The sequence below is a fragment of the Bubalus kerabau genome, chromosome 9, assembly GCF_029407905.1.
Source record: "Bubalus kerabau isolate K-KA32 ecotype Philippines breed swamp buffalo chromosome 9, PCC_UOA_SB_1v2, whole genome shotgun sequence".
Classification (NCBI taxonomy): domain Eukaryota; kingdom Metazoa; phylum Chordata; class Mammalia; order Artiodactyla; family Bovidae; genus Bubalus; species Bubalus kerabau.
Window position 1 is genome coordinate 97893785 of NC_073632.1, and position 25451 is coordinate 97919235.

General features: G+C 36.0%; 1 protein-coding gene across 1 annotated transcript; it reads left to right on the forward strand.

Moving 5' to 3' along the window:
* The first annotated feature begins 2418 nt into the window (after nt 1-2418).
* Nucleotides 2419-19505, forward strand: MYCT1 (MYC target 1). The gene is given in 3 exon segments (XM_055536012.1): nt 2419-2516; nt 2518-2594; nt 16883-19505. Coding segments are annotated over 3 exon segments (687 nt in total). The 3' UTR covers nt 17395-19505.
* The last annotated feature ends 5946 nt before the right edge of the window (nt 19506-25451 follow it).

The following is a 25451-nucleotide window of genomic DNA, read 5'->3' on the forward strand; positions in this document are numbered from 1 at the left end:
GAACAGTAGAAGAAAAGACTTAACAATTTTTTATAGATAAAAACCAATTTCCTGTTTTGTCATTACAAGCCATGATATTTGAAAATGGCATAGACATAAATACTCACTTCTGTAGATCTCTGCCAAGAAAAATACGAATCTTTTACGAAGCAAATAATATGCACAGATAAGAGCAAAAGTTACACACATCTGTTTACAGAAAAGAAAAATATTCCTAGGTCATAAAGTGCTAGAAAATAAATTTCTTCAGAGTTTTGACTGGCTTCTGAACATCTGCAAAAGTGAAAACTGGGAGAAAATCTAGATAATTAAACATGAAACAATGAAAGGAAGTCTCAAACTGTACCCCAGCCTTGAGATGGAGTGAGCCCAGCTTCAGCACAGAAGGCATTTCCACCAAACCAGACTCATCTACTCCACTCATCTGGTTTGTTGTTTTAGATCAAATGCAGTCTATATAACTCTTTACAAAAATATATCCATGTTTGTAATTAGTGTGTATTGAATCAGGTAGCCTATAATACAACATGTGCACTTAAAAATAATGTAGGGACTTCCCTGGTGGTCCAGTGGCTAAGGCTAAGCCTACATGCTCCCAATGCAGGGGGACCTGGGTTCAATCCCTGGTCAGGGAAGTAGATCACACATGTCACAATTAAGAGTTTGCATGCTGTAACTAGAGATCAAATAAATAAATACTTTAAAAAACTAACGATTGACAAATCCCATAAGAATTTAGAATTCAGAAGTATTTCAACATACCTTCATTCTGATTATGTTTTTCCAGAAATAATTTTTTAATTTTATGTTTTTATAAATTCTGTCAAAAATATTGAAAAGTAAAGGTAACTATTAAAATGTGAGTCCCTTTTTTTTTTGTTTTTCCTAAGCAAAAAGATGAGTATCTTACTTATTCAATTATATGGAAATAAACCTTAGCAAGAATATTATAGAGATGATGACTTTTCATATTTGCACAGTGGAGTCTCTAAATTTTCTATAACATTCCATTATTCTCCTTTAGGTGGCTATATTTTAATTTCAAATGCATTTAAAATTGATGCAAATATATAAAAATTTTTTTCCAGCTACTTTTCTTTTTTTTTTAAGTATAAATGTATTTATTTTAATTGGAGGTTAATTACTTTACAATATTGTACTGGTTTTGATGAGCGGAAACAACCTAATTTTAGAGAATCAGGACTGTAAAAATTTATACGGGATCAACTTCATATTATGGTTTTTCAGATTTTCCTAGAGCTACTTAGGAATATATGACAGTTTTCATGAAGATGATTATTGCTTCACACTAAATCATACTGTGATGACAATTGGGATGAATGAGAATTATACAAGAGTTAATGCTAGAGTTGATCAAAAATGGAGGAAACCAGATTCTTAACAGTTTAGTGGTTATAAGTGCCATGGCACTGTTATTCCTTCTTCCAATGCCTGCCCAATGCTCAGAGAATCCAGTCTAAGTAGTAAAACTTGCAAAGATTCTTGAAATTTTAACTAACTTATGTTTCCCGAGATGTCTCATGTAATTCTTTCTCAAAGCCCATTTACCCACTTTCTGGATAGTGATATCCAGAATAGCCACAGTATAGTCATAACTCCTCTCTTTGTTGATGTTGCTTTCTGTCTTACTCTTTCTCCAATTGGTACAATTATTTTCATACCGTCATACCAAAGTCATCACTTCATCATGAAGAAAAACATAATTATCCTTGTACTCTTACAATGTAGTGCTCAACATTCTGTTGTAATTAAATATTTACATTTAGGTTTCCCCTAATTGGTTTTAAATAGGGCCCATCAATATAGGAATGTTTTTTTCTCATACTTACACACCACTTTAAATTAAAAAATTAAATATAGATTACATTTTAGAGGTATTTATGAAAAAAAGAATTCTCTTTTCAAAATCAATATGCAAAATAGAGCCAAAGACATTGGAATTTTAGTAAGTGAGAATTATAAAAAATAGGTATTGGATAAAATTAATTGCTTTGGAACAGACTATGGATTTCTGAAGAGTTCCTCCCACTCCCAACTTACTATATAAATATAGTTTTTAAACTATATTATAGGTTTTAAACATTGGAAGGTAGTCTTTTTTTTTTTTTTTTTCAGTCTATTTCTTGATCCAACACAAATTTAACCCAAAGTGTTGTAGCTGAGAGTTTGAAATCATCCTCCACATGGAGGAGGAGATGAGGAAAGGACAGAAAAGGAGTCTCATGTCCCCAAAGCAGTTTGGAGGTGGGGGAAATGTGGGTACTTAGCAACTGAGCTGAGGAAATGACGAGAAGGAAATTGTTTTGTGTCTCAGGAACTGTGTGGAATTCCAAGATAAGAAAAACAGTTGCTAATTTGAGTATAAAAGCAGGAAACATGAAACACTTATTTCCTTTCATGCAAACACAAGTATATGAGAGGTTGTGTGAAAATTATTTTTCTCCTGCCGAACTACAAAGACACAGATTCAAAGTTCTTCTGGACACACTGGCTTTTCTTCTCTCTTCTCTTTGTGGATATTATGGCTAATAACACAACAAGTTTAGGGAGCCCATGGCCAGAAAACTTTTGGGGTAAGATTTTCTTTAGCTGTTTTTAATTTAAAATTAGCATGTGGAGAAATGTATTGCCTAGAGGTGATTAAAACCTTGGAAATCCCTGAGCCATTTTGCTTACTCTAAATTGACGACCTAATGTTTTCATAGATTTAGTACAAAAAGATTTGTTCATGTAAAATGTCTGTAATGTGGGCTGTGAAATCACTCAAGTAGAATCTGGGCAACAAGATTTTGGCTGGTGTTACAAAATAATAAAAAAAAAAATAGGAAATGATAATTAGAAAATAAGAATAAAAATGAAAAAAAATGAAAGTCATTGCTGTTTGGAAAATACTAATGTGGATTTTGTTGGAAAATTGTTTTGTCTTATGGTTATACAGATTATGTATCTTATTTAATGAAACTAAGAATTTCTACAGAGATTAATTTTAACTTACATTGTCAGTGTTATACTCTTTAATTTCCAAAGTGAATCTAAATAATAAATGTACTGAAGGAATGTGATGACATGATCAAATAAAAAAAATCATATTATGAAATTAGAGGGAAAAACTGTAACTGAACAAGTTAAGTGGAAATAACATCACAAATAGCATTATAAAGAAAGCTTCAGTTCAGTTCAGTTCAGTCGCTCAGTCGTGTCCGAATCTTTTCGACCCCATGAATCACAGCACGCCAGGCCTCCCTGTCCATCACCAACTCCCGGAGTTCACTGAGACTCATGTCCATCAAGTCAGTGATGCCATCCAGCCATAAAGAAAGCTTATCACAGGGAAAAAGGGAACAATACAAAAGTAGTTTTTGGCTGGGTTCAGACACAACTTCTAGTCAATCAGCAGCAACAGAATGGAGCTGAGGTAAAATCCATGACTTCCAAGGCTGCAGACTCAGGGAAGAAGGGCTGAGACATGAAATTGTTGCAGGTACTTGGGTTTAGGGAAATTTAAAAGATAAAGGGAGAAGTTGGGTTAAATTCAGAAAAAAAAATTTTAAAGGAGATAATGGAGTTCGCAAAGAGATCACTTCCCCAAGGGAACTATTTAACACTTTCTGCTGTGATTCCAAAGTATGTTTGGGGAGCTCTCAGGTCAAAGATGGGCAGGGGCGCTGCCTGCCCCTAACCACCTACCTGGTTTTCCACCATCACAGAAACGTTCATGGAGGGAATGAATTCTCCTTTTACCATCAACATTTATGTTCATCTCATGTCTGAAAATGAGAGATGTTAGTAGATATCCTATTGTAATTCTCAAAGAATTAAGAAAAAGAAAGTAAATTATACTTGCATATTGTAAAGAATGGCTTTTGGTAATGTTATTCTACTTTACACCAAAAGACAAGTCTGAATTGGGAGAGTGTTAGTAATCTGGGTTTCTTACAATACAGTTTGCTGTCCTCCTTTATAGGGAAAGTGAATGTACTAAACAGATGCTAAAAAATAGTGAGAATATGTTTACACTAAATTCTTCATTGCAAAAATGATGTATAAATTATTGAAAAGTAATTCTTACTGCAAAATTACCAAATCAATTTTTTTTCAGACCAAAGTCAAATTTTCAAGACTATGTAAAGATTTAAGGGAAAAAATAATTATCCACTGATTAAAACATGGAGCATAATCATAAAATGACCCCAGTTAAAAACAAAATATTTAGTGGCAATTTGCCAATCTTACCATAATGTTTTTTTAGTATAGAAATCTATGCTTAAGAAAGAATTCAAACTTATTGTTCCAAAGATAGTTCTGAGTGTTTCTTTATCTTACTTGGTGAATACAATGGAAAATAGATGGATATAATGAAAACCAGGAAAGGGAGTGTTACATTGATAAGCATTAACAAAGCTAAACAGATATGTTATGCAGATATAATATTATAATGTTTGATGATGTGGGGAAAATATATAGAAGATCCCATTATTTCTTCTGGGGTTTTATATATATATATATATATATATATATATATATATATATATAAAAAATGTAAAATGCAGAAAAAATATATATATATTAAGTGTAAAATGCAAAAATGTGGATCTATGAAATGTAAAATTTTCTAAAATATAAATGTTGACCTTTAAAATTTTTATCTCTCTTTTCTGTCTAAATTGATATCTATCATGTCCACTGTCTCCACAAAAAATGTTATTTGAAAATCCTGTAAAGTGCAGTGCAATGCATTGTCTATTGCTTCCAAAATCAATTGTCTGCTTGTTGGCATTTTGAATTCAGAAGATAGGGAAAGAACAGTTTAGAAAAGCAAAACTTATACATCAAACCATACAAATTTCCCAGACTTATGCTAAGGCTGCATAAAAAATTGCTTTCCAAATGTAATTTCCCTGGTTTACTTTAAAGAATATTGAAAAATTCGATAAAGATACCAGGTTATTACCAATAATGATAGTTTACATTTTATTGATAAGCACCTAGCAAAATTTACTAAATGTTGTACAAACATGACAGTAATTAATGCAAAGGCGATTGATAAAATTGGCCTGACAACACAGCTGAAGACTTGCATTTCTCACTTTTGCTTTCTTTGATGCATTTCTCTTCCCTATAAACAGTCCCAATGAAAGCAACAGGAAACATAACCTGTTAAAGTTTGCTGCACTCTGCTTTAATGAAATTGTAGACAAGTGTCATTAAACTTGGTTAGTCTTCTCGTATTTATAGTTCTAAATAAGACCATTTGGTTATACTTCTTGCCTTACCATGTGTGGTTTTGGCTAGTATTGTGAAAAATTAGAGAATTTATGGGTTTAGGAATTTGCCTTTATTTACCTGATTTAATCCTCATCAAATCTATAATATCTGTCCTAAAGAAGATTACACTTTTGGAGGAGATTATGTGCTCATACATATGCAAACATATGTATGCAACATATGTCTATATTGCTATGGAATACTGCAAGATAATATTCAGTAAAATGGCAATGAATGAGTTAGAAAAATGAAAGTGTTAGTCCCTAAGTTGTGTCCAACTCTTTGTGATGCCATGGACTATAGTCTGCCAGACTCCTCTTTCCATGGCAAGAATACTAGAGTGGGTAGCCATTCCCTTCTCCAGGGGATCTTCCTGACCCAGGGATTGAATCCAGGTCTCCTGCATTGCAGGCAGATTCTTTGCTGTCTGAACTGCCTGATCCCTAAATCCTTTTTAGAAAAAAAAGTGAGGCCTTACCTGTTTCTATAAATCAGACAAGGTTCAAATAGGGAGACAATTCTAGGAAGAACATTGTAGTCATTCATATTTCTTATATTATCTTATTAAATCATTCTTTCATCTTTTTATCTATCCAGTTCATTAGTTTACTCAGAAGCATTGACTGACCACTCTTTATATTATTTTACTCAGTAATATATATATTACTCAGAAGCATTGACTGACCACTCTATATTATTTATATTAGGCAATGTGCCTAGTGTTTGTGAGATAAATATAGCATGGTTGGAGAATTTCAGGAAATTTAGGAAAAAATCTTATCAGCAAATATACAGAAGTTAAAAATACGCAAGCCAAGTTTTCAGAGAACTGAATTACTTGAAAGAGATTTGTGTAGTTTTGGCTGTTACTGTAAAAGTTTACCGGGAGAAGGGAATGGCTATCCACTCCAGTATTATAGTATACTGTAAAAGTTTGCCTGGAGAATTCCATGTACAGAGACCTGATTAACCTTGACCTTCCCTAGTGGCTCAGAAGTAAAGAATCTTTCTGTAATGCAGGAGATCTGATTTAACCTAATTATTTTTAATTTAGCTACTTCAAGCTTCCCCACTTCCCTCTTTACTTTCCTCTACAGCTGGAAAGGGGATGAGACAGGACTGGGAACTCTACACTATTGAGTGTGTTAGAACGAGAGGGCTACTGGTTCTTGGTCAAGTTCTGGTCTCTGTTGACTCTACTGATGTGTATTTCCCATCTGCTTTAGGGGCATTGCCCTTTTTTCTTGCCTTTACTGCTGAAGATTATTACCATAAAATCTGATGATCTGTGCGACATTTGCTAATTCATGATTTTTCCTTTCTGGTCTATTGGCTCTTTTCCATCTGTCTCAGCTGGTGCAGAACAATGTTGAATGCTCTCCCGTAACCTTGGACCTGAGGGCATTTGGGCTATATATAAGACCGTTAGATCTGGATATACTAAGTCAATACTTTCTCATCCCTACTCTGCTTTGCAGGGACCCAGAGTTTCTCAGAGGGGTTTATCATCTTTCCCATCTGGATCCCAAGAAGTTGAAAATGGATACCAATTTCTCTGGGATTTCCTAAACGAATCTGCGGCTCATTCACAGGCAGAAATGGAGTAATGGCCCCTTATCCAGGACCCTCACTGGTCACATGTATATGCCTAGCCCTTTTTCGGTCTCCAAAACTTCTCCTCTTCACACTGCTTCTGAAAATTTACTTGTTACGGATTGAATATTTAAGTCCCCTCCCCCATTCAGTGTTGAATCCTTAACCCCCTAATGCGATGTTATTTGGAGATAGGGCCTTTGAGGCATAATTGGGATCAAATTAGAAGGTGGGTCCGCCATGATGGGGTTAATGGCCTTATAGGAGGAGAAAGAGATAACTGTTCTTTCCCGTCTGTGTGCTAGTACTGAGATGAGGGTGTGGGCTCTCACCAGAACCTGGTCATGCTGGCACCTGGATGCCGGGCATCCTGGTTCCCAGAACTGTGAGAAATAAATGTCTGTTGTTGAAGCCACCCAGTCTGTGGTATTTAAACAGCAGCCCAAGTTGACCTGGGCATGACTCATGGACCACAGTTTATTTTTCCAACACTGTTCATTATGGTAAAAGGTATGTTCTGCAGTCTTTTAGGCGCTCAGTATTTTGAAATTGTAACAAGCAAACAAACAAAAAAACCCCAAAACACTCTTGTGTCTTTCACAATGTCTACTGATTGGAGTAAAACAATTTTGTTTTCAAAACTATCTTCTATTCTAAGTATTTAGTAATCCTGTTAGTAATTCTGAACGCCAGTTTTTTCTTATTTTTCTGTGCATCTTTCATAACAGCCCTAATCCTCTCCAAGATAATTGAAGAGATGGAGGATTGTTAGTTGATTTCTTGGGCAATCAAGTGCTGTCAAGGGCAGCAAACCTTGGTTAATAGCTGAAAACTTTATTTCATAACCTGATAAAAATATGTCACTTAGGGATCTACCCCAGAAGATGGAAGAAGGTTGTTTCTAGAGAGGTTGAGGACAGAGAAAGCTTATGGACTGGGCATGCACCCTAACAATGTTCTTTATATCCCCTCTTCCCAAATAGTAAACAAATACTATGTTTCAAATGTGTATTTTTAATTTGTATTTTAAAAACTCTTGGACATCTATGCAACATTTCATATTAACAGCTTGATAATTACTTGCTTTATATCAGTTACCTAGGAAGTTTGATTGACAAGTATTTATAAATGCTTGTCTTTAAAACTGCTATATCTCAGTTCCACAGACAGAAGTTTCATGATTCATCTCTCACTGAACTCCATGCTCAGAGATTGGCTCAGTAGGATGAGGCAGAGCCTAGAAGAATGTAATTTTTTAATACATTCCTGACTTTAGAACTTCTCCATTTATGTTAATGATAGAAATTTGCTTATAGTAGTCTTTTCTTACAATAGCCTTGTCAGATTCTGGTATCAATGTTAGGCAGGTTTCCTAAAACAGGTTAGGAAGTGAAAAAAATTCTATTATTTGGAAAAAATTGTTTAAGAGTGGCATTGTTTATTGTTTAAATGTTTGAAAGAATTCACCAGTGTAATTATCTGTAGTATTTTTAATAAGAAGGTTTTAAGGGAAAAGTCAAGGTGTTTAACAGTATTGGATAATTCAGATTTCCTACTGATCATTTGATTACTTTAGGGCAGTTTGTGTCTTGTAGGAATTTGCCCATTTGAATTAAATTTCTAAATGTGTTGCCTTAAAGTTGTTCATGACCTTCTCTCATATACTTTTCTAAAATTTATTATGAAAGAAATATACAGAAAAAAATTGAAGAATTTTGCCGTGAATATCCGTATACTTACTCCTAGATTATACTATTAACATTTTTATAATATTCATTTTATCAACCAATCTTAGTTTATATTTCCAAGAAAATTGAAGATATCAGTATGCTTCCCCCTAATTAATTTAGCATTCATAGTATTAACAAGAATTTAATATTTTTAGTTTTTTTCTTTGAAAGTCAAATGTACATCAATAAAATGTGTAAATGATCAAAAAATGAAGTGCACAGATCATAACTGAATATTTGCTGAATTTTGATAAAGACATACACACCTGAGTAACCCAAAGCCCAGTAAAGACATAGAACATTATCTCCAACCTGAAAAGTTACCTGATGATAATGACACTTCTTAGTCAACCCTGTTTACATCATCCCCAGAGGAAATCACTAGTATGTATTTATTGAAAAAATATCCATGTATAAGTGGACCTGTGCCATTCAAACCTATGTTGTTCAAGGGTTAACTGTTGGTCTACCCTGTTCCTTCTGAACATAGTTTAACTTACCTACTACTCTAACACCACTGCTGAATAATTATATTCATAGTATGACTTATGCTTTATTCTTTTGATCAAATCTATTTCCAAATCTCCCCGATTTTTCATTTGTCTCACAATCCCGTTAGTCTAGTTTCTAGTAACCTAGAAAGAAAAAAAGAAAACCAACGGGGGCAGTTAGACATCAGAGGTGGGACAGGATGACCCTGAAATAGGGTGGCTAGGGTAGCTCTCAATGAGAAGGTGACATGTGGGTGAAGACCTGAAGTCACCCGTGTCAACAGCTGAGTAGAGTTTCAGGAATAGGTTACAGTTCGCACAAGGCTCTAAGTCAGGAGCACAGATGATGTGTTTAAGGAATGGCAAGAGGGCAGTGTGGATGGAGATGAATGAGCCAGTGAAGAGTAGTAAGGAGGACAGATGGCAGGGAACCGATCAAGGTGGAACTTAAAGATGATTTGGGAGAGTTTACATTTTATTATACTCTGGGAGAAATGAATGGTTTAGAGCAAAAGAGTGATGTGATTTGACTAACACTTTAGAAGGCTCACTCTGGCTACTGTACTGAGAACTGAGCAAGGAGAGAAGCGGGAACCAAAGAGAAGGCTATAGATATGGTCCAAGTCACAGATGATGGTGACTTGGATCAGGAAGGTAGCAGAGCAGATAATGAGAAGCTGAATTCTGGATACGTTCTGACAATAGACCCAGTAGGATTTTCTGGGAGATGAGATACACATAGGAAATGCTTGCTCTCATTTAAATTAACAATTTTTGCCAAAATCTTATTGTCTGAACAATCCTGCTATATTCTCTAGGGTACCAAGAACAGCACAATCTACTAGCAGTCTAATAGCTAAGCTTAATGATTCTTAAGATTGCAAAGGATTTTGTGAATTGATCAATGTTGTATTGTCAAAGATAAAATCACTTTTCAGATATTAGAACAATTCAACTCAACGCCACTAGGTGGTGACGTTTACTAAATTTTGATCGTAGTGGCCAGAATTTTAGGTACAGATTAGATTTATCGAAAACCAGGTTCAATATTAGAATCTTTGAATTGAAAGGCACTATCATGACCATTATTATTAGGCTAGGAAGAGTCAAATGACACAGGAAAGCTATACATCCATTAGTAATAATAGCTGTCCTTCTTTGAGGACCAATGTGCCAGCCCCTTAGTAGGTATATAGACATAAGTTATAAAATAGGATAACACTTAAGTTATATGCCATGCTTTACTAATGTTAGAGTTTGTTCCTTTTTTCCTTTAAAGGGAGATCTGTCATTTTTAAAGCAATCATTTGTTCTTTTTAGTTGCATTATAATTGTTACTTGATGTAAAATTGTTTCCCCTTGATTTTACATTTTAAAAGTTTCTAATTTCTTCTTGAAATGAAGTTTATGCTAATTTTGGCTATAGGTTAATCTTTTAGAACACATTGTCTGAAGAGGCTGTGGTGGAAGGGCTCACAGGGCATATGCACAGAGACGATGTAAAGGAACTCCTGTAAACTTTAAATGCTTTTATGGGATTTTAAGATTTTAGCTTCATTTAGTTGAAATAAAGTAAGTATGTCTAATCTCATCTATTATACATGCTTATATACTGAGATATTCAGAATCCTCCATCAGACTCTAGTGGTTACACAGGTTTAGACCCTAAAGCCAGAGCATGCTTGGTCAAAAAGTTTGCTTGGGTTTTCTGTAATATCTTATGGAAAAACTCAAATGAACTTTTTGGCCAACCCAATACTTTGCAGACTTTAATATTTGTTTTCTCACTTTATGTCATACCTGAGTGAATGCAACAGTCCCCTGACTAGTGTTGGTTGTCAATATTCAATTATTAAAATAAATTAAATATTTTATTTATGTGCAGTGGGTGACTCAGATGGTAAAGAATCTGCTTGCAATGTGGGAGACCTGGGTTTAATCCCTGGGTTGGGAAGATCCCCTGGAGGAGGATATGGGAAGTCACTCCAGTATTCTTGCCTGGAGAAGCCCATGGACAGAGGAGTCTGGTGGGATCACAAAGTCGGACACGGCTGAGCGACTAACAGACACACACGCCTATAGCATAAATCTTCTTGTTCAGTTGCTAAGTCATGTCTGACTCTTTGTGACCCCATGAGCTGCGGCACATCGGATTTCCCTGTCCTTCACCATCTCCCAAGATCTGCTCAAACTCGTGTCCATTTAGTTGGTGAAGCCATCCAACCATCTCATCCTCTGTCACTCCCTTCTCCTGTCCTCAGTCTTTCCCAGCATCAGGGTCTTTTCCAGTGAGTTGGCTGTTCATGTCAGGTGGCCAAAGTATTTATTGGAGCTTCAGCTTAAGCATCAGTCCTTCCAATGAATATTCAGGGTTGATTTCCTTTAGGATTGAGTGGTTTGATCTCCTTGCTGTCCAAGGGACTCTCAAGAGTCTTCTTCAGCACCACAATTCAAAAGCACAACTCTGTTTCAATATAAAAAAACTAAGAGTTTGAGCTGAGGCAAGAGTTTGTTTTAGTTGAAACATTATATCTCTGATTCTATATCTGAAGTTGTTGATATTTAAAATTCTCCAGTGGAGGTTGTTGATTCAGAAATGTAATTGCAGAATATATAACACTGCTTTACCACATTTCCTCCAAGTATTTCTATCTGTAACTGGCTACCAAATCTGGCATTAAATCAATACAATCTTATGCATTTCAAATTTTTCATTTCAGATTAATATTTTCTTACAACACACCAAAGATAAAGAGCTTTTCCCTAATTGAGGTTGTTTGACAATTAAGGGATGTAATAGACTTAATAGTGTCCAAGACCCTATATTAAATTAATCAAATTAGAAATGCATATTACTGTTTACCAAAATAATGAAATAAAAATAGGGTTGCATTTTGTAAACTGTATTCATTCCAACATCAAAATTTTCTTAATCTTAGTTTTAGTGAAACCTTTCTAACTTAGAATGATAAAAGTTCAAATTTAGAAGGAGTTTACAGTTTACCAACTAAATCTCAACTTAATGCATTATTTTTCTACTCAAAGACACAATAACACTAAAATGAATCATAATATATCTCTCATTCATCTATTCTAAATAGAAAGACAGAATTTCTGAGTGACTTTATTCATAGTCTTTGATTAAAGTGTTTATCATGGTAATCCACTTATGGATCCTCTGGAGCATAAACTACTTAATGCATAAACTCTTCCAGAGACAACTGACCACTTAATAATGCACAATAAATTATTCAAATTATGTGCAATACACCTCACAAAAACTAAGATTGCTAAACCTCACTGAAATATAGTAAAATTAGGTATTTTTCTTAACAAAAGAACCGAATTTAGTAAAATTTCTGGATTCACATACTTATTTGGAAGAAGACAAAGGACTGGGTTTTATGAAGTATTTGAGTAGTTTATGATTTTTACTTAGTTCTCTTACAAGAACAATTAAAACATTTTTCAGTGAAATCCAGAATTTAGATAGCTATTATAAACAACACAAAACTTCAAGGAAAGATGTAATGATTATAATACAAATTAAAATTTTATCTAGTAAATCTATTCTGATAAACTACTGTTGCATAAAATGGCAAAGGCAAGTAAATATAAAGTAAGCAGATGATAGAATTTCTAAAACATTAAAATTTGATCTGATTATCAAATTACTAATATAAAATTACATTATTATTTAGATTTTAGGAGCAAGAGCTTCTAAGCCTCAGTTTATCACCATTATGCTGCTCAATGTCTTATCTCTAGGACATTAGATGGTGTGATACTATGGAATAATTTTTATATTCTTTTCACTTTGAGACTCCCACGATCAGATTCTTTTCTATTCTTACTATAGCTTCCCAGATTAAGCCATTGTTATTTTATGTTCGAATCACTGTTTCCCTCTCCTCCCTGCTTCTTTGTTTTCAGTTTACCACAGATATCAACACCAGCTCCATCTTTATCCTTCCTATGGGTAACTGCTCAAGCCTCTTCTTTGCCCACAGGGAAGAGGTTGAACTTCCTGGAGAAGTACTCAGGGCCTTCCATCATCTGACCCTCAACCTAACTGTGCGTAAAGTGGCCAATGACCCACTCACTGTCCCATCTAAAGGGCCTTTTTCTTACTTTAAGTCTTCTAGAATATTAACTCCGCTACAGACAATTTCTTCCCAGCTCTCTCTGTACTTAGCAGTACTTGGTATCTAGTGGGTGCTTTATACGCTAACAAATGAATTGATAAATTTCTCTGGGGCTCCTGGTTGCTAATCACTTCTCCCTAAAAGTCTCTTCTCACTTTGATTCAGTGCTAGTAACCTTTCTTGTCTCTATGAGCCATCCTAATTAGCCCTTCTGTGTTTCCCTGGTGTTGACCTCCGCCACCTGTTAAATTCTGGTTTTCCTGGAAGTTTGTTCTCAACTCACTTCTATAAACACATTTGTTTCTTGTAGTAGAAGTGCGTTCCTTGGATAGTTGAACTCTCTTGCAGCATGAAGATTCCAAATTTTGCATCCTTTTAAACTCCATATTTATTTAACACTGAATTCCCTAATATACACTCCAGGGACATGCAAACTCAACATCTTCCTAACATCAGTTCCAGCCCCAGTTCTGCAGTCTCACATTACTTCCCTATTTGGACAAACGGTACTAGTAAGCACCTGTCCACCCCCATTTGCCCACACCAGAACCTGAGAGTCATTCTAGGTTCATCCTTCCCTCAGGGTAGCAAAATGTGGTGTTTTTACTGGTTGACTGTGTGTCCATGTGTGTGTGTGTTTGGTTGGTTGCTTTTTGCTGGTTGACTTTAATTTTTAGAGAGTGGAGTTGGGAGGAAATGCATGGCCTTTGTTTCAAACTGTCTTTTGTTTTGAAGGATCCTCCAGTTTCCCCTCAGTCCTGCCTCTTTCCTCCTTCATTGTGTGGCTTCCAAAAAGCACCTTTTTCTTTCTTTTTTTAAACAACTTTATTGAGATGTAGTCGCAGACCATATAGTTCCCCCACTTAAAGCATACAATTAAATGGTTTTGTTATAGGAGTTGTGTGACCACCACCAGCATCAGATTTAAGAAGATTTTGTCCTTCAAAAAAGCGCTTCCCTGATGGAGAAGGGCTAGGCTGCCCACTCCAGTATTCTTAGGCTTCCTCTGTGGCTCAGTTGGTAAAGAATCTGCCTACAATGCAGGAGACCTGGGTTCGATCCCTGGGTTGGGAAGATCCCTTGGAGAAGCGAAAGGCTACCCACTCCAGAATTCTGGCCTGGAGAATTCCATGGACTGTATAGCCCATGGGGTCTCAAAGAGTTGGACACAGCTGAGCAACTTTCACCTTCACTTCTGTCCTTCAAAAAGAAACCCTGTCCCTACTTAGAGGTCCCTCCCATTCCCTTCCACCTCACCCCTTCGCCCTAGACCATCACCAATCTACTTTCTTTCTATGTAGTTTGTGTCTTCTGGACATTTCCTGTGAGTAGAATCATAAAATGCGTGATCCTTTTGTGATAGGACTCTTCCTCATGGCAAGGATTACTTTCCAAGACTGCCTCTTCCCATTCCCGTAAGTCCCTTTCCTGGTCAGCATGCTCATGGACCAAAATACCTTTTCATTTTATTTTTATAGTATTTCCAGAATTGCCCTTCTTCTCCATGACAATGTGGTGAAAGTATAGGAGATAATTTATTGATTTCTAGTTTCCGTCATTTATTTTTTAGATAAATTGAAGTTTGGATATTTGTTGTCTTCTAATTATGCTGAAAGCATGGTTTTGTATATTTTTATTTGGTCATCTTGTTGTCCTCTATTGTTTTTCAGAAGAAACTTTGGAAAATCCTGATTTACATGGTCTTTTTGTGTTGGCAGCCCAGATTTTCTATAATTCCCTTTTTGAGTTCCAAATATTTGGGGGCACTGATAGTTACAAGTTAATTTGGAATTTTACTGTATTATTAATAAGGCTAATTTTAGGTTCTGACTGTGCTTATTGCTTTTTCCAGATAAAGCCTAACTCTATAAAACTCCATTCTCAAGAGATTTCACTTTAAGGCCATGACTCAATATTAGATGAGAGACAATTTTGAAGAACAATCCTGAGTCTAGAAGATCTGTCATAAATCATCTTGTATTTCAGAAGTCATCATCCTGTTATAAAGAATTCATTGCCTAGATTTGACATAAAGAGTTGCTTTAGAGATTTTGATACAAGCATTTGTGATAACTGTAAACATTGGACATAACAAATATGGTCTTTCTACAGGAGAAAAACATGACAATATAAGATAGAAAGATGCTAAAATAGATCCAAAAACTAAAGAACAATGAATATCCTTTTTTATTTATTAATACGGGCTTGTTTTGTTATTTCTATATAATAGATTTGGTGCATACTGTCATAGACTATATTAACAAACTGGAGAGAACTTTAGTTATTATAAAATCTAACTCCTTTATTTGAAGAAAGTAATAAAATAAGTGAGTCTAAATAAATTTTTATAAAAATCACACGGAATGTTAGAAATAGAGCTGAGTTTGGAACCCTGAATCAATTAGCTTTTGCTGTGTAACAATCCACCCCATTTACTTAGCTCACAATTCTGTGGGTGGGCAACTTGGGCTGGGGTCAGCTTGATGGATTTTCTGCTGGTATTTTTTCATGAACCATACTCAGTTGGTAGGTTGACTGTATTTAAAATTCAGCACATACTGAGTTTTCCAAATAGAAAATTCTAAAATTATATCCAGGTATCAGGGGAAAATATACTGAAATGTATGGAATTTGAGTGAGAACAACAGATTTTAGGATAGTGTGAAAATCAATATGGGTTGTGGGTTAGATCATGGGTGTGTGTGTCTGTGTGTGGTGGATGATAAGGGTGGAGGGGTCTTCTAATATTCAGCATGTCTTTCCAGTTAATGCAGGGCTCTGCTACCCAGTTTTATTCAAGAATATGTTTTTAGTTCACAAAAAGAAGCAATAAGGTATTTGGGAAAGGCATTTTTCCCTCCTTACAACAGGAAATCTGGACAAGTTCTGTGAATTGGAGGATACTGGTATATAGCAGGGATTCTATGGAGGTTCAGGGGATAGGAATTTCATGATCACAAGGGCACGATAATAGCATGAACCTGCTTGGGGACCAAGAAAGAGCTCAGCAGTCTGTATAGCTCATGTCATCAATGAGTCAAAGATAAAGGTGACAGTCCAGGAGTTCTGGAAATAAGACATAAATCAGTCAGCCCCCCCAGATGGTTCTAGCCCAGCACTTCCTGTCTCAGAATGAGAACGGATGTGAGGCATCATGCAGCCTTCAGGGTGGGATACACTGGTGGGGGATTTGAAAGCAGACAGAGGAAAAGACAAAGTCAATGTGACTATGAAATTCTTTATCAATTTTTGGCACATTGGTTACTACTGTAATTCAAAAGGAAGTAATCTTTGGATTATATTTGCAACTATAAAAATTTATGAGCTAAATAAAGAAGAGATTTTTTCAAAATATGAGACTTTTTAATTACTAATTTCTTAAAGATAAGAAAATATTGTAAGCAATGTGGAATGTTACAGCTAAAAAGATGTCATTTTACAACCTTTATTGTTTTTCTTTGATAAATGGAAGCCTATCGGCTTCATTTATTTATACCCACCCAACACCATCTTCTATCTCCCAAATGCAAAATCTAAGTTAATCAAATATTCCATAGTCCTCATTTGCATTTTGCCTGTATATTTAGTTGAACACCTATCTGTAAATCATATTACCTATTTGTTTTCTTTGTTTCAGAGGATGTGATAATGTCCTTCACGGTATCCGTGGCAACGGTGCTTGTAATCGGAGGATTTATTTGGGCTTTGTCTGTCTGTCTGTCTCGAAGAAGGGCCAGCGCCCCCATCTCGCAGTGGAGTTCAAGCCGGCGATCCAGATCTTCATATACCCACGGCCTCAACAGAAATGGATTTTACCGCCACAGTGGCTGTGAACGTCGAAGCAACCTCAGCCTGGCAAGCCTCACTTTCCAGCGACAAGCTTCCCTGGAACAAGCCAATTCCTTTCCAAGAAAATCAAGCTTCAGGGGCTCAACTTTCCACCCCTTTCTGCAATGCCCACCACTTCCTGTGGAAACTGAGAGTCAGCTGGTGACTTTCCCTTCATCCACTACCTCCTCCACCATCAACACTTCCCACAGCCTGGGCCGTCCTGATTTCCACTGGTCCAATAACAGTCTTCGGCTTGGCATTTCAACACCACCCCCACCTGCCTATGAGTCCATCATAAAAGCTTTCTCGGACTCCTGAGTAGGGTGCTTCTGTTTTTGTTTCTTTCTTTTCTTGTGTTTTTTTTTTTTTTTTTTATTGAAGGGAAATTACAAATAGGCAAAACAGAATTTTGAGGACATGGCCCAAATGCCTGATGAGTTTCCAAGCTGAAATACGCACACACAAGTTGGACATCACAATGTAAAACAGATTTCCTTTTTTTTTTTTGTCTCACACAAAAAAATAATATTTTTCCAAATAGTTATATATTTATGTATTTTGTATTCAAGGTGGGAATTTTTAAAGATAGTGATTCTTAGCTCAGAATCAACTGGATACAGTATATATGTCTTTTAGACTAAAACAAAAACTTTGGATTTTTGTGGTTTACAGTCTTCACTCAATGTCCAATGTGACTATAAAGGCGGGAAAAATTACTGTGTAACTTAAAAAAATTCCTGTCTTAAGGGATTTTAATTTAACTTTCTTTAGAAAGACAAGTGAATCATTTGACGATCTTGGATTTTTAGTGATTTTATGGACATAAAATGATGGAACATAGGAGATTCTAAAGTTCCTTGATTTCACTCGTTTGTGACAAGTGAGGAAATCAAGCAAAGGAAGCTGAACTCAGTGTTACAGAATAGTGCAATTCTGACACTTATTTTTCCCCCAACTCCTTTTGTTCTTTTCCCAAGAATAGTTATCCTCTTCACTGAGGCAAAATCCTTGGATTTACTCACTTGATAATTTGACCTTTCTTTACTGTTTTCATTATATTGTTATAAAAACAATAGCAAATCCAATTCATTTGATCTAAAAACAAACTCTAATACCGAGTTTATATTTTTATTAACGGATAAACTTTATTTCTTACATTTAAATCTAGCAATGGGGAAAGCTTGTTACCTAAGGATTTTCTGTAACTTCAAAGACAAATAAAGGAGGGCTAGTAGAGAGAAAGTCTGTTTATCCAAATTAGATGTTACAGCCATGAAGAATCTTCCTTCCTGGATGGACCCATCAGTCATCATCTTTTATTTACTTCTCTATGGATTTCAGCCTCAGCTTCTGTGAAGAGTCTTTGTACAGATGAAACTGTGCCAACTGGCCCTTGGTGCAGACAATTATTTAAGGAGTCCATCTCCACAGAAAGCCACCCTTTTAAAGGAAGAGAGCTTCAGTGGCCAGAGATGACTGGCTGGTCATTTTCATTTAAGGACATGAGTTCCCAGAATTATTACTCAAAAGACCTGGGGTTTGTTTCTGATATAGTGAATATTTAGCTTATGTTGCTGTTTCTTCTCTGAACACTGGGATTTTCTGTGAAGAAAAATGATCTCATGATAGTTTCTGCAATGCAGCAGTCCCAGCTAATGGTGTCTGAATATGATTCAATACTGTAATAGATACTTACACAATAAAAGATTCTGTATAGTATTTTCTTTATTGTTTTTTTTTCAGCTTACATTTTCCACTGTTCCTCAAGGACAGTTATGCTTAATGATGTCTATAGTAAATGTCTATAAATAGATGCTTTCTAATGCAATATACCTGAAAGGAGGAAGGAGGAGGGAAGGGAGGGATAGAGGAAGGAAGGAAGGAAAGAGAAAAAAAGCTCAAAAGATAGCAAATTTGTTGTAAGTTTTTTAAATAAAAACTTAGTTATAGCCACATAAAATTTTAAGAGATTTTTGCTTGTTGCTGTTCAGTCGCTAAGTTGTGTCCAAGTCTGTGGGACTCCATGGACTACAGCACACCAGGCCTCCCTGTCCCTCACTATCTCCTGGAGTTTGCTGGAAATCATGTCCATTGAGTCAGTGATGCCATTCAACTCTATCTTTGCTTGTATGCCATTTTTAATGTCTAATATGCGAGGTAAACAAAGAATATGGTTTTTGTGTAGAATTTATGTTGAGAGTAAAAACTGCTTCATCTCTCTCAAATAATGAAAATGAGAGCAGAAATCCTCTGGTGTATTTAACCATCTGAAAGAATTATTATCTCTTCCCTCACCAAGTTATGAAATGATCAAAATGAGTATGTTGTAAATGTGCAATGTATAAAACATGAAATTAAAACAAAAACTGGAGGCTTTTTCTTAATGTAATTATTTTATTTGAAATATTTAGTTGATTATGAAATAAACTGATGTCAATTTTGATTCAGAGTTTATTTATTGAACAGCCTGTGACTGTTTCCTATTTATTTGGTATTTTAACTCAATCAAGATCATTCTCTAAAAAATGGGGAAAAAAATCATTCTTTATAAACTATTCTAGAGACACAAACCTTGTTTTATCTAATAATGTGTAACAGAAAAAGGGTATGATCACAAAGAAAAAAACAAAATTTTTAATGAATTAATATAGATGAACAATAAGTTGTTAAAAACATGAATTTAGATTCTTATCTCACGAGATAAACAATTCCAGAATTGTTTAATTTTTTTAGAGAATAAACTTTTTGAGATATAATTTACTTTTAACATTATATTAGTTTTAAGTGTACAACATAAGGATTTGATATATGTATGTACTACAAAACGATCACCATAGTCCACTCTAATTAATATCTGCAGCCACACTTAGTTACTTGTGATGAGAACTTTGAGGATCTACTCTCAGTTCAGTTCAGTTCAGTCACTCAGTCGTGTCTGACTCTTTGCGAAACCATGGACAGCAGCACACCAGGCCTCCCTGTCCATCACCAACTCCCGGAGCTTACTCAACCTCCTGTCCATTGTGTCAGTAATGTCATCCAACCATCTCATCCTCTGTCATCCCCTTCTCCTCTCGCCTTCTATCTTTCCCAGCATCAGGGTCTTTTCCATTGAGTCGGTTCTTCGCATCAGGTGGCCAAAGTATTGGAGTTTCAGCTTCAGCATCAGTCCTTCCAATGAATATTCAGGACTGATTTCCTTTAGGATTGACTGGTTGGATATATCCATCTTTATAATGTATATGATCTATTTTCACCAACTTTGGAATATACAATACGGTACAATTAACTATAGTCACAATGTGGTACATTACATCTCCAGGGTTTGTTTATTTTCACAACTAGATGTTTATGCCTTTTTTGACAAGCTTCACCCTTTTGATCTCCACTTCCCTCCCCACCATGTCTGGCTCTCTGTTCTCTGATATCAGTAGACAGTCTTATTGGTTTATTTGGAATTTTGCCTAATGTATATATTGCCTAGTCTTGAAACAACTAGAAATAATCTCTCTGAAATTAAGAAAAAGAACCCTAGTAATGCATGAAAATCATAAGAAAAAGCAACTGCAGAGCTACAAAAGTTTCTAATTTTAGTGCAGATAGTATCTGATTTACACATTAGAAAAAAAATCAAGTTAGAAATTATCAAAATTAACTAGCTACTGGGTGTCGGGATCAAAAGAAGAGATACGTTGCATATCTTTCATAGAGAGAGTACAGGACATGCTCTTTTGGTTGGCAAATCCTCTACTAGTCTGAAAACCAAATTCCTTTCCCTGACTTATAGCAGGAACTAGCACCACATCCAATGTAACCTCATTGACTGGTCTCGAAGGCATCTGATCAAACCAATCCTGTGGTCCTTTGCAAAAGATTTTGTGGTAGGGGTCCTGAGAGAGATCAGTATCTCTTAGATGGTTAACATTGTAAGAAGTAAGATGTAAAAGCTTTTTTCCTACCATGTGATAGGAAAGAAATTAAACTGATCCACAGAGATAAATTAAAAAATGGCATAGTCAATGGATTTGAAATCCTTAGTTTTTGTAGCTCCTGAAGGCTAGAACACATTCCTTGCCTTAATAAGGCAAGAGTAATGAAGTCTTTCCTGGATTCAACTCTATAATAGCTTTCTAGCAAATTCTCATTTTTCTGTAGATCAAATTGAGTTAGACTACAATCACTTGCCAAAAAGGTTTCTAACAAAACAGAAATTTAATATATACTGCTTTATTTCTGAAGCGGATAAATTAAGAAATATGAGCATAAGTGTATTATGAGAAATTTTATTAGCAGCTGCTGGTAAAATTAGAGTATCTATTTTAGGAAAATAGGCAAAGAATAGATAAATGATAGAAAACAAAGGAAATAATGAAAAGTGAAGTGTCAGATATCAGATTTAAAATAAAATATCAACAAAGTGAATTTAATAAATCTACATAAATATTATTAAAATCTATTCTTTTCAAAATTAACACAAATGAGATAAATACACAAAATAATAGCTTCAATTGGATCAAAAAATTCCAACTGTAAGCCAATTGTAAATCTTGCCTAAAATGAAGTGATTCAGAAAAACTGAAAGTAAAGACAGGGACTTCCCTGGTGGTCCAGTGGTTAAGAATTTACCTTCCAATGCAGGGGACACAGCTTCTGTCCCTGATTGGGGAACTGAGATCCCACATGCTCTGGGGCAACTAAGCCCATGTGGCTCAACTACTGAGTCCACGCTTAGAGTTTTTCAGCCACAAGGCTAGAGAGAGCCCACGGATGCCACAATGAAGAGGGTGTTGAAAGGAAGACCCAGCCCCCACACACACATACAAAGTAAAGGCAAAAATATAATACAGTATACCTATTATCAACATCAGAAAAAGTATGTGAATAGAATAAAGAGTATCACTTCATAACATTAAAAACTATAATCCCAATGAGGATATAAATTATCTTGAAACTTAGGTAGCAAGTATTAATAGCAAAGTACCAGAAATGTCTTCATAAAGCAAACTAAAAACACACTGAGGGATATAAAGAAATATTTGAATATATGTGAGGGACATGCCTTAATTATAGCTAGGAAGCCTCAATATTTTAAGGCATTTTATACCGCAATGGCACCCCACTCCAGTACTCTTGCCTGGAAAATCCCATGGACGGAGGAGCCTGGTAGGCTGCAGTCCATGGGGTCGGTAGGAGTCGGACACGACTAAGCGACTTCACTTTCACTTTTCACTTTCATGCGTTGGAGAAGGAAATGGCAACCCACTCCAGTGTTCTTGCCTGGAGAATCCCAGGGACAGGGGAGCCTGGTGGGCTGCCGTCTATGGGGTCGCACAGAGTCAGATACGACTGAAGCGACTTAGCAGCAGCAGCAGCAGCAGCAGCAGCATACCTAAATTAATTTATACATTCAACCTATTACAATCAGAATCCTTCTGTAAGGGTTTATGCTTTGCTTTTTGTATCTGTTTTTGTTTGTATTTTAACTTAGATGAAGATGGAAGTCATGTTGGAAATAAAATGAGACAAAGTCATCAAGACTCTGACAAAGAAGAGTAATGAGAAAGAATTTGGGCTATTAGATAATAAAATACTCTTAAAGCTAAAGTAATCATTCAACAAAAAAAATCAGAAGAAAATTAATGTACAAATCAACTTAATAGAATAAATGATACAGAAATAGAACAAAGTTCTATTAAAATTACTTAAGTTGAGGGTAGAATTTCTAATAAATGAAAAAACTGATTCACAAATGTTTTGGGGGAAACTAGATGGTGAAAGAGAAAAATATCTCTCTCATGTATCTTAAAATAAGTTTAAAATGAATAATAAATGTAACCATTAAAATAAAGGTGTATAATAAAAATAGAAAAATATTTAAAAAAATATTTACATGGAAATAATTTTTCTGAGTGAGTTTGGATAGTGGGTAATCAGATTTATTTTAAATTTTGAAGTTTAATTTTTTTAAATAAATCTTGCTATTTACAATTTATACTTGGAGTCAACTTTATGAGATTTAATTCATATACAGTTAGATTCATTGCATTTTAAGTGCTGAATCTGATCCATTTTGAAATAGGTAGACACCTATGTTGAGGGCTTACCTGGTAGTTCAGCTGGTAAAGAATCTGCCTGCAATGCAAGAGACCCCTGTTCAATTCCTGGGTCAGGAAGATCTGATGGAGAAGAGATAGGCTACCCACTCTAGCATTCTTAGGCTTCCCTGGTGGCTCAGATGGTAAAGACTCTTCCTGCAATGTGTGAGACCTGAGTTCGATCCCTGGGTTGGGAAGATCCCCTGGAGGAGGGCATGACAACCCACTCCAGTATTCTTGCCTGGAGAATCTCCATGGACAGAGGAGCCTGGTGGGCTACAGTCCATGGGGTCACAAAGAGTTGGACACAACTGAGCAACTAAGCACACACACAACACAGACACTCATATCATCGTCACAATATTCAGGATACGTAACACTTGGAATTCCCTGGAGGTCAGTGGTTAGGGCTCTGTGCTTCCACTGTAGGGGGCACCAGATTGATCCCTGGTCTGTTGGGAAGCTAAAGTTCCACATGATGCATGGCTTGACCAAAAGGAAGAAAAAAAGAGAGAGAGAGAGATAACAGCTCCATCATCACAAAATGTTCTCTTATACTCCTTCTCAGTCAATCGTCATTTTCTAATACCACCTTTTAACATACGTCGGCTTCCCTGGTGGCTCAGATGGTAAAGCATCAGCCTGCAGTGCAGGAGACCTGGATTCTATTCCTGTGTTGGGAAGATCTCCTGGAGAAGGGAATGGCAACCCACTCCAGTATTCTTGCCTGGAAAATCCCATGAACAGAAAAGCCTGGTGGGCTACAGTCTATGGGATCATAAAGAGTCAGACATGACTGAGCAACCAACACTTAAACATACTTAGATGTACTTCCTATCATTATGGATTAGGTTTATTTGTCTCCAAGTTCTCTACAAATGAAATCAGACAATAGGTGCTATTTTGCCTCTGGTTTCTTTCTCTCAAGATAAGTATTTGAAATTTATCCATGTTGTTGCATATTTCAAAGATTCATTTTTAATTTGTTTTTTACTTTTTTTAGGGATTTGTTATTTAATAGATGAATAATATTCCATTGAATGCATATACTATGACTTGTTTATTTGCTAGCCTATTCAGCATTTATGGCTTCCCCGGTGGGGCAGCACTAAAGAATCCTCCTGACGATGCAGGAGCTGCAGGAGAGAATCTCTGTGTCGAGAAGATCCCTTGGAAGAGGAAACGGCAACCCACTCCAGTATGCTTGCCTGGAAAGCCCCAAGGACAGAGGAACCTGATGGGTTACAGTCCATGAGATCACAAAGAGTTGGCCAAGACTGAGCAACTGAGCTGACACACATCCACCCTGAAGTCAGAAAGATCTCTGACCCAGTTTGTTCCTACTGTGTAATAACTGTGCCGAGCCCTGTAGTTGCCTTGACACCCCTGAACCATGAACTCTCTCCTCAACTTGATGAGACCAGTGTGCTGTGCTTAGCATTCCTTCTTCCTGCCCTGGAATACATCTTCCAAAAAAAGAAATAGGAGTGATTGTCAGGCTTCCCTCATTTGTTTAAAAACTGCCTGTAGCCAAGTATGCTCAATTTTATAGCTTGTTTGTTGTCAGAAGATTAATCTTATATCTTTTATCTATTTTGACTGGAAGTGGAAATCTCTGAAAACCTTTTTTTTTAAGAATAGTAAAAAAAAAAGATCAAACATTACCTGAGTACAGGATGCTCTCAAACCCTATTAAAAGACAAATTATGAACTGTGAGTAAGAGCTTTAGTATGGATTGAATGTTCTACTGTTTAATTTATAAAAATAATACCTTAGTAAAAAATGCACAATGGATCAGGTCTTTTGCAAAATAAAGATATAAAAATGGCTAAAATGGCCTTGAAATTTACTTTTCTGGAGTGGACTTTGGCCATATAAATACTCTTTGAGGATTAGACAATCGTTTGCCCTAGAAAAGTAATCCTAGCTATTATAAAATTTTATGTTGTAATTTACTTCCTCAAAGACCTGATGATTATTAAACCAAAGCCTCCACTGACTAGACAGCATAAAAACAAGAAAGTGAAAATGAAGTCGCTCAGTTGTGTCAACTCTTTGCGACACCATAGACTGTAGCCTACCAGGCTTCTCCATCCCTGGGATTTTCCAGGCAATAGTACTGGAGTGGGTGGCCATTTCCTTCTCCAGGGGATCTTCCAGACCCAGGGATCGAACCCGGGTCTCCTGCATTGCAGACCAGACACTTTACCCTCTGAGCCATCAGGGAAGTCCATAAAAACAAGCCCCTTTCGCAAATCCAAGCCCACTTACATCTCCAC